At 37.8% G+C, this 13,643-nt stretch overlaps 1 protein-coding gene across 1 annotated transcript; it reads left to right on the plus strand.

The window, feature by feature from the left end:
* Positions 1 to 12,874: 12,874 nt before the first annotated feature.
* LOC124373668 (protein FAM200A-like) lies at positions 12,875 to 13,405 on the plus strand. Its single transcript, XM_046832021.1, has one exon. It carries the CDS (start codon positions 12,875 to 12,877, stop codon positions 13,403 to 13,405), a length of 531 nt encoding a protein of 176 aa, XP_046687977.1.
* Positions 13,406 to 13,643: the final 238 nt, after the last annotated feature.

Here is a 13,643-nt window from a genome sequence, read left to right on the forward strand (position 1 = left end):
TAAAGATATGGACATAACTGAATTCCTCCCATCACTTGCTACACTTCCTAATTGTGTCCCATCCTTTACACATTTTTGAACTCTTTAAACTCTTAATATTATAATAATTGTATTTTTTAACCACTTGCATATTAATTTACATCAACTCTTTAAGCAACCAATTATGTTGTAAATTTCACTTTAATACCCATTATTTAACTTATTCAGCTTTCTTTAGGGTAAAAAACACACTAAAACTGTCCCATCTGTTCCAAAATAATGGCTGTAATGTAATATAAATAAATATCAAATTTAGACTATACTACATAAATGTTAGCTTCCTAAATTATATGATTAAATATACTGTATAACTAAAAAGGACTTTAATCGTGAGTACAGGAAACCTAGATTATTTATTGTACCACTACAAAATAATAGTGTCCGAAAAAATTTACTTCGTCGTATACGTGTGAACGTTAGCAAGTCATATAACAAAAGGACAATTACTTTTAAGAATGAAACATTATTATTTATCTTATATTAACAACTGATAACGTACAAAATATTTGTTTTTAATGTATTGTATAAGTACTTTATACGTGTTTAACGCTGCATAGGAAGAGTCTATTAGCCGACAAGTACAGCACATTGTTGCAAGCTTGCCAGGTGAAGCTGTTAAGGCGAAGCAGTCATTACCAAGTTCTGATGGTTCCTTCATTTGCCGCTTGAGAGCGCTTATGTTAACAGCTTTGCAATTTAATTCTCTGCTGTGATTACGTACACACAACAATTGCTCGTGATGCAATTTACTTAAGTAGGGTCAGATTAACTATTAATATTGAGGAAATTAGTTGCTTATAAACTTGAATAATTACGTGATTGATAGCCATAGATGATATTAATTATGAACTAATAGTTAATATACAGGGTGGCCCAAATGTCAGAAATGAAAATACCAGTAAAGTACAAATACTTTATTTGTACAAAGTAAAGTATTATTAATGTAATTATTATCATTTATTTTTAATTATTATTTTTAAAAAAATATCTAACCCACAATAGGTGCTCAAAGTGGCTTCCAGGTTGTTCTATACCAGCGGTTCCCAAACTGGGGGGCGCGCCCCCCTGGGGGGGCGTGGAGAGAAAGTCCAAGGGGGGGGGGGGGCGTGCGTGACACCCAAATGAAATAAATAAAAAAAAATTACAAAAATAATTTCCTCATAATAATACTCCCTCCCGCCATCCATGACCCCCACCACCCGTTACCTCCATTTGGCCTTGGCGTGAGTGCGAGTGTCCCTCCACCCCTACCACGCCCGCCTACCACTACCCCCACCGCATCTTCAATCCAATGTCAATAACCTTGCACTTTGTTCAGTGCTTGCGTTGTAACTAGTCCGTTCGCCAGTCCGTTGTGCCAACAGTGCTTTCCGTGAATTATCGTCAGCGTGTTTGCTGTATTGTGGGGGTTCTGTAATTGCTGCGACGTTTGAATTGGAGTAAGTAATTGTTTTTGTGTTGTGTGAGTTCTGTGTGAAGCTGAATCAGAGAAGATGAACACGGCAAAGAAACGCAAGTATATTGACGATTATATTCAATATGGGTTTGTTTCCTTGCTTAAAGATAATGTTGATCACCCTCAGTGCGTTATTTGCTATGAGGTATTAAGCAATGACGCGATGAGGCCTAATCGTCTTCTGAGACATTTGCCAACCAAACATGCCTCTTTAAAGGACAAACCTAAAGAGTTTTTCGCAGCAAAATCTAAGAATTTAAAGCGCATGAAGTTAGATAGCACTGGATCTGCTGCTCAGTCATCTCTAAAAGTGCTTGAAGCTTCATATGAATTATCTCCTATTATTGCTAAGGAAAAGAAAAGTCACACTATTGGTGAAACGCTTGTTAAACCGTGCATTTTAAAAGCAGCCTATGTTGTCCTTGTGTAGCGCGCACGCACACTACTATTTTAATATAGTAATTTTTAGATGGTATTTTAGTAATTACACAGTGTGTAAATTAACTGGACTAACCCAAGTCCCTTTAAACCGCGTGATGTGAGGTGACTGGCCGTGCTGAGGAAATGCAAGGGTCAGCACTCGTCAGCACGAGTTGGCAGTCGAGTTGAGGGCTCGGAGGTAGGCGGAGGGATTGGCAATGTAGAGTGTGTGAAGTAAGTCTATTTTGGTGGAGTGAGATGCGAACACACCGGTACACATATAGTAGTTTGGGTGCGCCTACGAGTGTTTTAGTGCATTTTGAATATAGATTGGACTCAAACAAAGGAGAAAACGTGAGTAATTATTTCAAGACCCTTCTCAACCACTATTCTAAATTTCCCTACGAGCTAGGGTGGTGGCAGCAAAACGCTATCCCTTTTATTAACCATGAGCCTCTCTGGCTAATATCGGAGGGCTTACAGTGGTGGCAGCGGTGGGATACGATAATTAAACCAGCAAATTATTTCAAAATGATTTCAAAACTTTAAAAGAACTCTAAAAGAAATAAAGAAGTGTACCACGTGGTTGAGAAAATTATTAGAACATTTCAGTTTACACTCCATTATCCAAATAACTACTATTCTAAATTCATTTACAAATTAATTGCAATGTTATATTTCTAAATTTCGAGTAAATTCAACTTATATGAACGAAGATGGACTTGGATTAGTTCTGTGTGCTTATTACACCATGTGCAACGCCATTACACTATGAAGCGGAAGTTGGACGCCATCATCATACGTCATCATAGAACATAGAAAGGAACAAGGAGGGCATACGTCACCGGACATCCAGTGATCCAGACCGGAACTACCAACTGCCGACCACTGTCTACGCAGATGTTGTCATCTCCGTCAACGCAGTCACGATCATCCACAGCCTTCGAGATGGCAGCCCTGTCACTATTTGGTGAGCAGTGGGAACTTTGTTAAATTAAATTAAATTAAATCATTGGCGAAACCTAAGATTAGACTACGTATTATTAGTAAATAGTTGGTTAAATAATATGGTTCAAAATGCTTTGGAAATAAATGGTGAATGCAGCATTGAGGCCAGGCTTTAAGCATTAAACTTCTTTATTGACAAACAGATTCAGAATTATTTAAATAAGAGAAATTAAAAGGATAACATCCTAGTATTTTATTTTGCCAAAGCCTCCATGTCAGGTCGTCACCTCCAGGGCATTCAGTCCATCATGTTTTCAGCGTAAATATAAGCAGAATAACGTGTTGATTAAAAATCATTTGCTTGGAAATAGGGATATGCCAATGATTCTATATTAGCTTACTGTTCAATTTGATTGATAATTCATTAATATCTGTATACAAAAAGAAACCCGTAGAAATTTTAATATAAGTGTAAAAGAGTATAATAGCAATAATTGTTGGAAGTAACTTGTTGCTGACTTATAAAAAGGGTAAATTTCGAATTATACTGAAAACAAAGTGATATCAGTTAATGTGATTAACTATTAGAGTATATAAGTAATAGCACATAGTATATCATATAACAAATACGATTATTTAATATTATTGCAGCTGTATTGAGTCACATTACAGTATTGATATACTTGTATATCGAGGCATTGTTAGACTATTGATCCATTGATAACTCAATACTACCGATTAGTGATTGGTATCATTTGGAAATCGAAAAACTTTATTGTTTGATTGATCCATTATCGAAAATTGGAAAAAAAAAAGGGGGGAAAGTTATTTTACTGAAAAATAGGGAAACTAGTTATTCACATTGTTGCTGTCAACGTCTTTTAGGGATTTCATTTAGAGCGTTTAAGTTTAACTATTGAATATCACTGATAACCTAGAGAATTGTATAGCTACTGTATTCCAAAGAGGAAAACCAAATTTTTTTTTTTTTTTTTTAAATTATTAACGATGGGCACTGTACACCTAGAAGGGAAGACCGTTGAGGTCCAAGACGCCTTTGATGCCATATCGAATAAAGTGAGGTCGCTTCAAGTAACACTAGATGAAACGTTAGCCAACGCTTCTACCTCCGCGGTGAACAAAACTGAAACATCTCCGTACCCGATGGACATGACCCTTGCAGACAGCAAGCCGTCATTTGAGCTTGTCTCAAGTATAGCCCATTACGATGGAGAGAAAGCAGATCTAGTCGCCCCCTTCTTTGACAACATCGAAGGAATTGGAGAGCTCAGCAATTGGAGTGAAGCTCAAAAACTTCAAGTTTTAAAACTTAAACTAACAGGCAGTGCTTTACAGTTTTGCAAAGTCAGACGAAAAATGTAAAAACTCAACAACTTTAGAAGAAATAAAAAGCTGCTTTTATGGAAAGATTCGGCGATAGCCTACCAGATCATTACTACTTCGAGCAATTGGCTAGCATACGACAAAACAGAGGAGAAACTATTGAGCAGTTCTCTGACCGAGTAAAAAGGGTCAGTGATAAAACTCTAAGAGTTACAAACAACGCTGAAGCAAACCAAATTCTGAGAGAAGAGGCCGATAGAAGAGCCATGGATGCCTTTGTAAGAGGATTAAATGGTGAAATAGGACGGCAGACCAGGATCAAGTTCCCTAAAACATTCCGAGAAGCTGTAACCACGGCGATAAGCTCTAAACAACTTAGAGAAAAAGACCATCCGAATTTGAGGAGAAGACAAGGCGAGTTTTTGGAACGATCACCGATACTACGTGTTACACTTGTGGGAAACCAGGCCATAAAGCCAGAGAATGCCAATCCAGGCGAGTAGATATTGTATGTTATACATGTAAGAAGAAAGGTCACAAAGAGAGGGATTGTAGAAGTAAAAGTGAAACAACTACCTATTATTGTGAAAATTGCCGAAAACCTGGACACACAGCAAACAATTGTTGGGGTATGAGAAATACAGCATTAGGAAGAGGCGCAGCTAGAGGAGGAACCTTCAGGAGCAGAGGGTATCAGCATGGAGGACGTGGATCAGCTTCGAACACGTTAAACCACAACGAGGGACCCAGGCACGCCGCTGGGAACCTCAGAAATCATTAAATCTGAACCACACGGGACTCAGACAGGCGAAGTTGAATTTCAAAGCTGTTGCCACTTTGACACAAGAAAATGTGAGTGAATTAATTGTACAAGGGTGCATAGGAGGGAGTGAACGGTCTCATTGTAATCGATACAGGAGCACAAGTATCACTGATCGATAGGACAATGGCTCAGAACAAGCTAACTCCAACTGAAATCCAAATACGAGGTATCACTGGTGCTGTTATGAACGTTTACGGCACTGTAACAGAGACCTTGCAACTGGAGTTACTTGATTTAAAATGTGACTTCGTAGCAACAGATCTCCCTGAAGATTATATTGCTATCCTAGGATACGATGTTTTGAAACGAAAAAAGGCTGTGATTGACCTTGAGAATAAGTCTCTGAGTATTGGAAACAAGATAGCATGCAGTTTCCATGAAAGAGAATCCCCTGTAACTCGAAGCAGGAGAAGTGGCATTGGCATTGTTCAATGTTTCCCACGAAACAAGTTCAACAAACCTTAATCCACCAAAACAAATCCTGAAGGAAGAAATACCTGACATTTTAGCGTATAGTCGCACAAACATCAACGTGCCTGCCCGTTCAGAAATGCTTATTCAAGTAAAATTAAGCAAAAAACAAAAAGGATCAAATGGAACAAATGGAAGGAAAAACAGTAATTACAGAACCAGCGTTAGTAAAAGTTCATGGCATCAATGTCGCTAGAAGCCTTTCAAAAGTGAATAAAGGAATGTGTTGGACCAAAATCATAAATATCACCTCTGAAAAATTTAGTGATATACAAGAATACGCTGCTCTGCAAAATAGAAGAGCCACACAGTGAAGCAAATAAAGGAGCATGGAAACGAGTAAATCTAACACAAAATAGGACAGAGGAATTCAATGGAAAACTTGAAGAAAAATTAAAGCACCTCCCAACTGAAGACCAAAATAAATTAAAAAATGTTCTCCAACGCTACAAGCGTCTATTTAGCTTAGGAGGAATAGAGAATTTGGGGTGTACTTCTTTAGTTACCCACAAAATCAACACGAGCCAACATCCTCCGATCAATAAGAAACCTTACAGAGTGCCACAATCACAGAGAGGTACTCTACAAAATTTGATACAAGAACAATTGGATAAAGGTGTAATTGTACCCAGTACTTCCCCATGGTCAGCACCGGTAATCATTGTCCCCAAGAAAGCAGGCTCTGATGGTACCATCAGTTATCGTCTATGTGTAGACTATCGGGAACTCAATAAAATTACAGTTCCGGAAATATATCCCCTTCCAGATATACATGAAACTTTAGACATGTTAGGAGGCAGTCAGTACTTCTCGGCACTGGATCTGAATTCAGGTTTCTATCAGGTAAAAATGCACCCTGAAAGTCAAGAGAAGACGGCCTTCAGTACTCCTGATGGTCATTATGAATATACACGCATGCCAATGGGATTGATCAATTCTCCTTCTGTATTTCAACGATTGGTTGATACTACTCTCACAGGTCTGAAAGGAAAAGCATGCTTGCCCTACATGGATGATATCCTAATCTTCAGTTCGAGTATTGATCAGCACGCTAAAGATCTTAGTGAAGTTCTAGAGAGATTTCAAGAGGTAAATTTGAGTATCCAGTTGAAGAAATGCCAAATAGCAAAGTCTGAAATTAACTTCCTAGGCCATGTTGTATCGAGAGATGGAATCAAACCATGTCAGAATAAGATTGAAGCTGTCAAAAATTTTCCAAGACCCAAGAATGAAAAGGAACTTCGTGGATTTATAGGACTATGTAGTTACTATAGGAGGCATGTACCGAAATTTGCCGACATCGCTAAACCTCTGACAAAATTAACCAAAAAAGACCAAAAGTTTGAGTGGAACGAAGAAGCGGAAACATCATTTGAAAAATTGAAGACCATCCTTGTAACTGAACCTTTATTAGTGTATCCAAATTTTCTCCAAGGAATTCGTCTTAAGCACTGATGCAAGTAATGTTGCACTTGGCGCAGTAGTATTAGGACAAGTGATTAATGGAATAGAACACCCTATCGCCTATGCGTCAAGACAGTTAAACTCTGCTGAGCAGAATTATACAGTAACAGAAAAAGAACTTTTAGCAGTTGTATGGGCAGTAAAGTATTTCCGATGCTACCTGTACGGACGATCATTCTCCTTGTATACTGATCACAGCGCAATCAGATGGCTGCTGTCGCTAAAAGATCCTTCGAGTAGACTCACTAGATGGGCACTGAAATTGGCTGAATATGACTACAAGGTATTCCATAAACCAGGGATAAAAAATCAAAACGCTGATTGTCTGAGCAGAATTGTGTGCAAGAATACTGTGGAAAGTCTACCTATATTGGATGTGGACAGCATTAAAGAAAATCAATGTAAGGATGAAGAGTGCCAGAGATTGAAAAAATACCCTCAGTTCAAAACAAGTCCACAAGGAGTCATCTATATAAAGAGGCAGGACAGACAACTGATAGTCGTTCCAAGACGGTTAAGAGAGAAGGTTATTCGTTTACACCATGATATCCCGACAGCAGGTCATGGAGGTATCAAGAAGACGATGTTAAGAATCCAAGAAAAGTTTTATTGGCCGAAAATGAAATTAGATGTTGTCTCCTTTATCAGAGCATGTGATCCATGCAATAAAAGAATGGATTACGGAAAAACTAAAGCACCTTTAGGTAAATTTCAAGAAAGTACAGAATTTGGATACCGGATTTCGTGTGACATTGTTGGCCCATTACCCCTAACAAGCTCCAAAAACAAATACATACTGACAGTTATAGATCATTTTACAAGGTACGGAGAGTTTATTGCATTGCCAGACCAAACTGCAGAAACAATAGCCCGAGCACTTGTGCAGAGAGTCATTACGAAGATGGGAGTACCCTGTGAATTAATTACTGATCAAGGCTCAAATTTCACATCCGAAATAATGAAAAGCATGTGTGCTCTACTAAGAATAAAGAAACTTCAAACCACCGCATATCATCCCATGAGCAATGGTAGAACAGAAAGAGTTCATAGATCCATACCCAAGATGCTAAGTCATTATGTCAACCGAAATCAAACAGACTGGGACGAGCTCCTACCAATGGTAAATATGGCTTATAACTCTCAAGTGCATGATTCAACAGGATTTTCTCCTTTTGAGCTAGTCTTTGGAAGAGAGATGAAGACTCCCTTAGAAGATGATCTATTGATCACAGAAGAAGATGATGGTTACCCTGATTATGTCGAAGATCTTAAGATGAAGTTGAATGCCGTAAGGAATTTGTCTCAACAATGCCAAGACCATGCAAGAACCCAGCAAAAGAGACAATACGACAAGAATTCTAAGCTAAATAAATTTGAAGAGGGCCAACGAGTATACCTTCACGTGCCCCAAGTGAAAAAAGGAAGAGTGAAGAAGTTGTCTAGACCATGGAAAGGTCCATACACAATTGTCAAGGTTATATCAGATTTGAATGTCGTACTCCGAATTAAAAGGAAGAATGTAACTGTACATGTGAATCGAGTAAAACCTGTCACCGAGTTTAAGTTGCAAGAACAAGGAAGTAGCCAAAATGATCCAAAAGCTGCTCAGGTAGCAGAAGAAGAAGAACAGGAAGAAATCATCGAAGAGACCGAAGACCATGAAGAGGCATTCAATAGAGTAGCCGGACAAAATGAAGAACAAGACAGGAGAGAACCAAGCCCAGGAACCGCAGAAGAGCGACCAGGCCCTTTTAGATCCATAAGAGATAGAAGAAAACCGTGTAGATTCAAAGACTATGAAGTTTATTAAATAATAGGAATGTATATACATATTGTTATGACAGTGAACGTGTATTGCATCGTTTTATTTAGTAGTTAAAAGTAAACGCAATGTATTGAATAATTATGTATTGTTTGTTATTTGAGGATGTTATATGATACACTAAAATATTCCTCGTTAGTATGTTATGCTTCTTGTCTGATGTGTAAGTAAAAGATGTTTTAGAGTACCACGTACAAAGTAGAATGCAATAGTTACTCCGAATTGAATGGGTTGTATACGTGAGTATGAATGTTGTATGACTGTGAAACGAATGTTGATGAATGGGTATGCAAGGTGTGTGAATAAAAGCCAAATTAAAGGATCCAAACAATTCAAATGTGTGATTGAGTACACTATAAGGAAAGAAGTTATATCTACGCAGGTTAAGATAAGAAACATAAGATCAAGCTGTACGTAATAAAATAAATTCGAATAAGTCAGGATATTCATGAAGTAAACAATTATTAGGATCTAAATGATGATTTCAGGAATACTTGTACTCTTTGTCGAGACAGGAATGGCAGAGAATGAAATGACACAGGGAATCGTTTTCAAGAAACTTCATGACACAATTATTTCCGAGGATGAATGGAAGATTGTATTAGATTTTAATATGATAGAAATAAGAGACGAACTTGAGTCACTTAAGACATTGTGCACAGACTTAGTTTATTATACGAACACTAGTGTAAATGTGTGGGATGAGGACTTTGCTTTCGAATATAGTAGAATTAAGACCGGGATAGACCAGTATGAATCCGATGTAAGTGACTTATTTAGACTTCTACCTACAGAACGCTCCAAGCGAGGACTAGTTGATGCAGGAGGATATGCATTGAAATGGTTGTTTGGTGTGCCCACTAGCGAAGATATGGAACAAGTTAATAGTAAAGTTGAAGAGATAAAAAAGATTAGCGGATCACTGTTGAGTTCTAGAGAAAACCAAATCACCTTAATGAAAGACATGAATGAAAAGATGGTAACAAATACTAAAGCCATATCAGAGATAATGACTAAACTTACTCATTCAAATAGCATGTTAATCACTTCACTCCAAGGATTCGAACAAGAAAACATTATGCTACATCGTTCATTAACAAAACATTTAAAATCTGTCAGTCTAGCACGTCATTTAGGTCAAACCATAGATGAAGCAAAGTTAAGAATTGTTGAGTTTAGGCAAGCTTTAGAATTAGTAAACACAGGTAGAATAAGCAGCAAATTACTACCACCCCATGAGTTTGTAAACATATTGCTTGACATAGGAAAAGTCATACCTCGTCATTTGAAACTAATTATACCAGTTAATGAAGAAGACGTATTTATGTATTACACCTTTTGCACTGCTCATGCTTTAGCCACCAAGACAGGAATTAGATTGATCGTAACTGTACCTTTAAGTTCGCAAGACAGACGTCTTGAACTTTATAAAGTAGAAGTTATTCCATTGTACCAAACAAACCTTCAACATTGGTTAAAATGGAATGTACAAGTTGATTATTTGTTGATCTCCAAAGAGAGACAGTATTATGCACCTATCGATTTTAACACACTAAGTCAGTGTAGACTAAGTCATTTTTATTTGTGTCCTAACTCTATAAATGTATTGCATCATAGCGTTAATGATTGTATATTCGCTCTATTCATGGGATCTAACCTAGTCACAGAAAAATGTTCACGAACCTTAACCATAAATGTAACTTCACCTGTATGGATCCAAAACGGCAATGATTGGATCTATAGCCTAAAGGAACCATATAAAGTCATACTTAACTGTATGAGGAGTTCTGATGGAGAAAACTCAGTTATCTCTCCACCACATCTAGGTTATTTAGAATTAACTTTAAACAAGTCTGGAATATTAAAACAGGCTTCAAGTTGCGCTATCTTTGGTAAATATAATAAGTTATTCTCGAGGACTCAAGGAAATATAAAATATAAATTTGACATTAACCATTTGCACATCCCAAAGATTAATCTGTTGCTATCTCACGAAGAAAATCTAATCTTTAAAAACAGTAGCTTGTTATCTGAAACAATGCAAAAAGTCAAGGACAATCTTAAAGATAATCACATAGAACTAGACCTTAACAAGCTTTTAAATGATACACATGTTTTGTACCCTAGTATCAAAGAAAGTATAGAAACCCCACTGAACTATTTCTACATTATCATAGCTTCAATGTTTATTTTGTTCATTTTGAATAGTGTACTTTGCGTAGTTTTTGTTTTGTCACAGGAAAATGCCAACCTGTGCGAGGATGTCCTCAGTTGCTGAGCGGCAAGCCCCAACCATTCGAGTAGAACATGGAACTCCGCTCGCAGAAATTATTCAGGAGTCTTCCTTTGTTCAATTCAATACACCAAGCCCGCCTTGAAGTACGGTATTGTGAAATTCATTGTAGTGCTGAACCAGTCAGGTCAGTGTTGCAAAGACTATATTTGTTATAAATATGTGGGGACTTGCCAAGCTCAAGAAATGTAATGTAGTTAGGAGGACGTATATCTTAAGTGATTGTCAATGTCAAGTAGAATTAAATTGTAGATTATAAGAACTTACGCAGCCTAAAATACTATTTTGTCCTTTTAAGTTGTGAAAAAATGATGTAATGTAAAATGTTATCCTATACATTTTTTTTTGAAGTATTGTAAATGTTTGTTATATTCTGAGAATCTAAGATGTATCACCATGAAAATTCTGTATGATCCATCTTTCCTGAAAGGGAGAGTGATGTAGCGCGCACGCACACTACTATTTTAATATAGTAATTTTTAGATGGTATTTTAGTAATTACACAGTGTGTAAATTAACTGGACTAACCCAAGTCCCTTTAACCGCGTGATGTGAGGTGACTGGCCGTGCTGAGGAAATGCAAGGGTCAGCACTCGTCAGCACGAGTTGGCAGTCGAGTTGAGGGCTCGGAGGTAGGCGGAGGGATTGGCAATGTAGAGTGTGTGAAGTAAGTCTATTTTGGTGGAGTGAGATGCGAACACACCGGTACACATATAGTAGTTTGGGTGCGCCTACGAGTGTTTTAGTGCATTTTGAATATAGATTGGACTCAAACAAAGGAGAAAACGTGAGTAATTATTTCAAGACCCTTCTCAACCACTATTCTAAATTTCCCTACGAGCTAGGGTGGTGGCAGCAAAACGCTATCCCTTTTATTAACCATGAGCCTCTCTGGCTAATATCGGAGGGCTTACACTTGGAACTGATAGTAGGCAAAAGCTATCACAAATACCACTTTCAGACAACACCGTAAAACGCCGCATTGATGATATGGCCAAGGACATTAAAAACCAGGTGGTTGATGCAATAAAAAAATCACCGTTTTTTGCTATCCAGCTTGACGAGAGTACAGACATAGCACAATGCTCTCATTTGCTTGTATATGTTCGTTACATTGAAAATGAAAGAATGAAGGATGAACTGATGTTTTCTACTGAGCTGTTGACCACTACTAAAGCTGTAGATGAGATGGAAGCAGTATCAGACTTTTTTAAGAAACACGAACTTTCTTGGCAAAAACTTATTGGTGTATGCACAGATGGTGCTCCTTCAATGCTGGGTTCTCGTTCAGGCTTTATGCAGTTGGTCAAAGAGAAGAATGCTGATGTGGTTTGGGACTCATTGTTTTATTCACCGCCAAGCCTTGGCAGCAAAAACTCTTCCTAACGAACTCAATGCTGTTTTAAAGCTTTGTATTAAAGTAGTCAACTACGTTAAGAACAGTGCATTAAATACTCGACTGTTTAAAATTCTGTGTGAAGATTTAGGAAGTGATCACTAAACGCTGCTATTTCATACAGAAGTACGATGGCTATCAAAAGGCAATATGTTGGGAAGACTATTTGAACTCCGTGATGAAGTGATAACGTTTTTGGCACAGCAGAAACAAAACGAGCTTAGTGCAGAGTTCAAAAAACCCTGGAACCAAGTGAGTTTGGCCTATTTATCAGACTTTTTTGACACGTTAAATAACCTAAACTTGAGACTGCAAGGTGCAGACTCAAATATAGTAACACATCGGGATGCCATCAAGAGTACGTTGAGAAACTACAACTTTGGATACGTAAAGTGTCAATGAACCCCAGCAACTATTCAAGTTTCAGCAAAGTAGTGTCAGTCTCAGAAGAAGTATTTTTTGAGGACGTTTTTGAAGGACCGCTTTTGAAAAACTTGATAATTGACCATTTGAAGAACCTCAAGGAGGAGTTCAGCAGGTACTTTCCTAACTTGTCAGAGGAGTTGTACAGACTATCAACTGACCCGTTCAACATGGACATACAGTTGCTGCCAGAAGAGTTGCAAGAGGAGGGAATAGAAATAAAAAATGACTCTGCTGCAAGATACGATTTTGACAAAATGGACAAGCCCTCATTTTGGTTAAAGTACTTAAAAGTTTACCCCAGTGTTTCAGGGAAAGCTGTTCGGATGTACTTGCCTTTTTCAACAACATACATGTGCGAAAAAGCGTTTTCAACTCTTGTGGCGATCAAAACCAAGTACCGCAACAAACTTGATGTCGAAAGTGACCTACGCTGTGCTTTGTCTGAAACTCAACCCAGGATCTGTCAGCTTATCCAGAACATGCAAGCCCACCCATCTCACTAAATTACATTTTATGTTTTGTTTTTGTAAGTAGGTAGGCCTATTGTTTCACCTTCCTTAAAATTGAAAATGAATCTGTGTTACAATGTTAAATTTTGTATCAGTTATTATATTCGTTTTTCATGTAATACTTGTTTAAATTTTCACCATACGTACAACTATTGATATGTGTAGGGGGCGTGGGGGGGTCTCCAAATAACCAGACGGGGCGTGGTACAAAAAAGTTTGGGAACCCCTGTTC

The sequence above is a fragment of the Homalodisca vitripennis genome, unplaced genomic scaffold (genome assembly GCF_021130785.1).
Source record: "Homalodisca vitripennis isolate AUS2020 unplaced genomic scaffold, UT_GWSS_2.1 ScUCBcl_6139;HRSCAF=13217, whole genome shotgun sequence".
NCBI lineage: Eukaryota > Metazoa > Arthropoda > Insecta > Hemiptera > Cicadellidae > Homalodisca > Homalodisca vitripennis.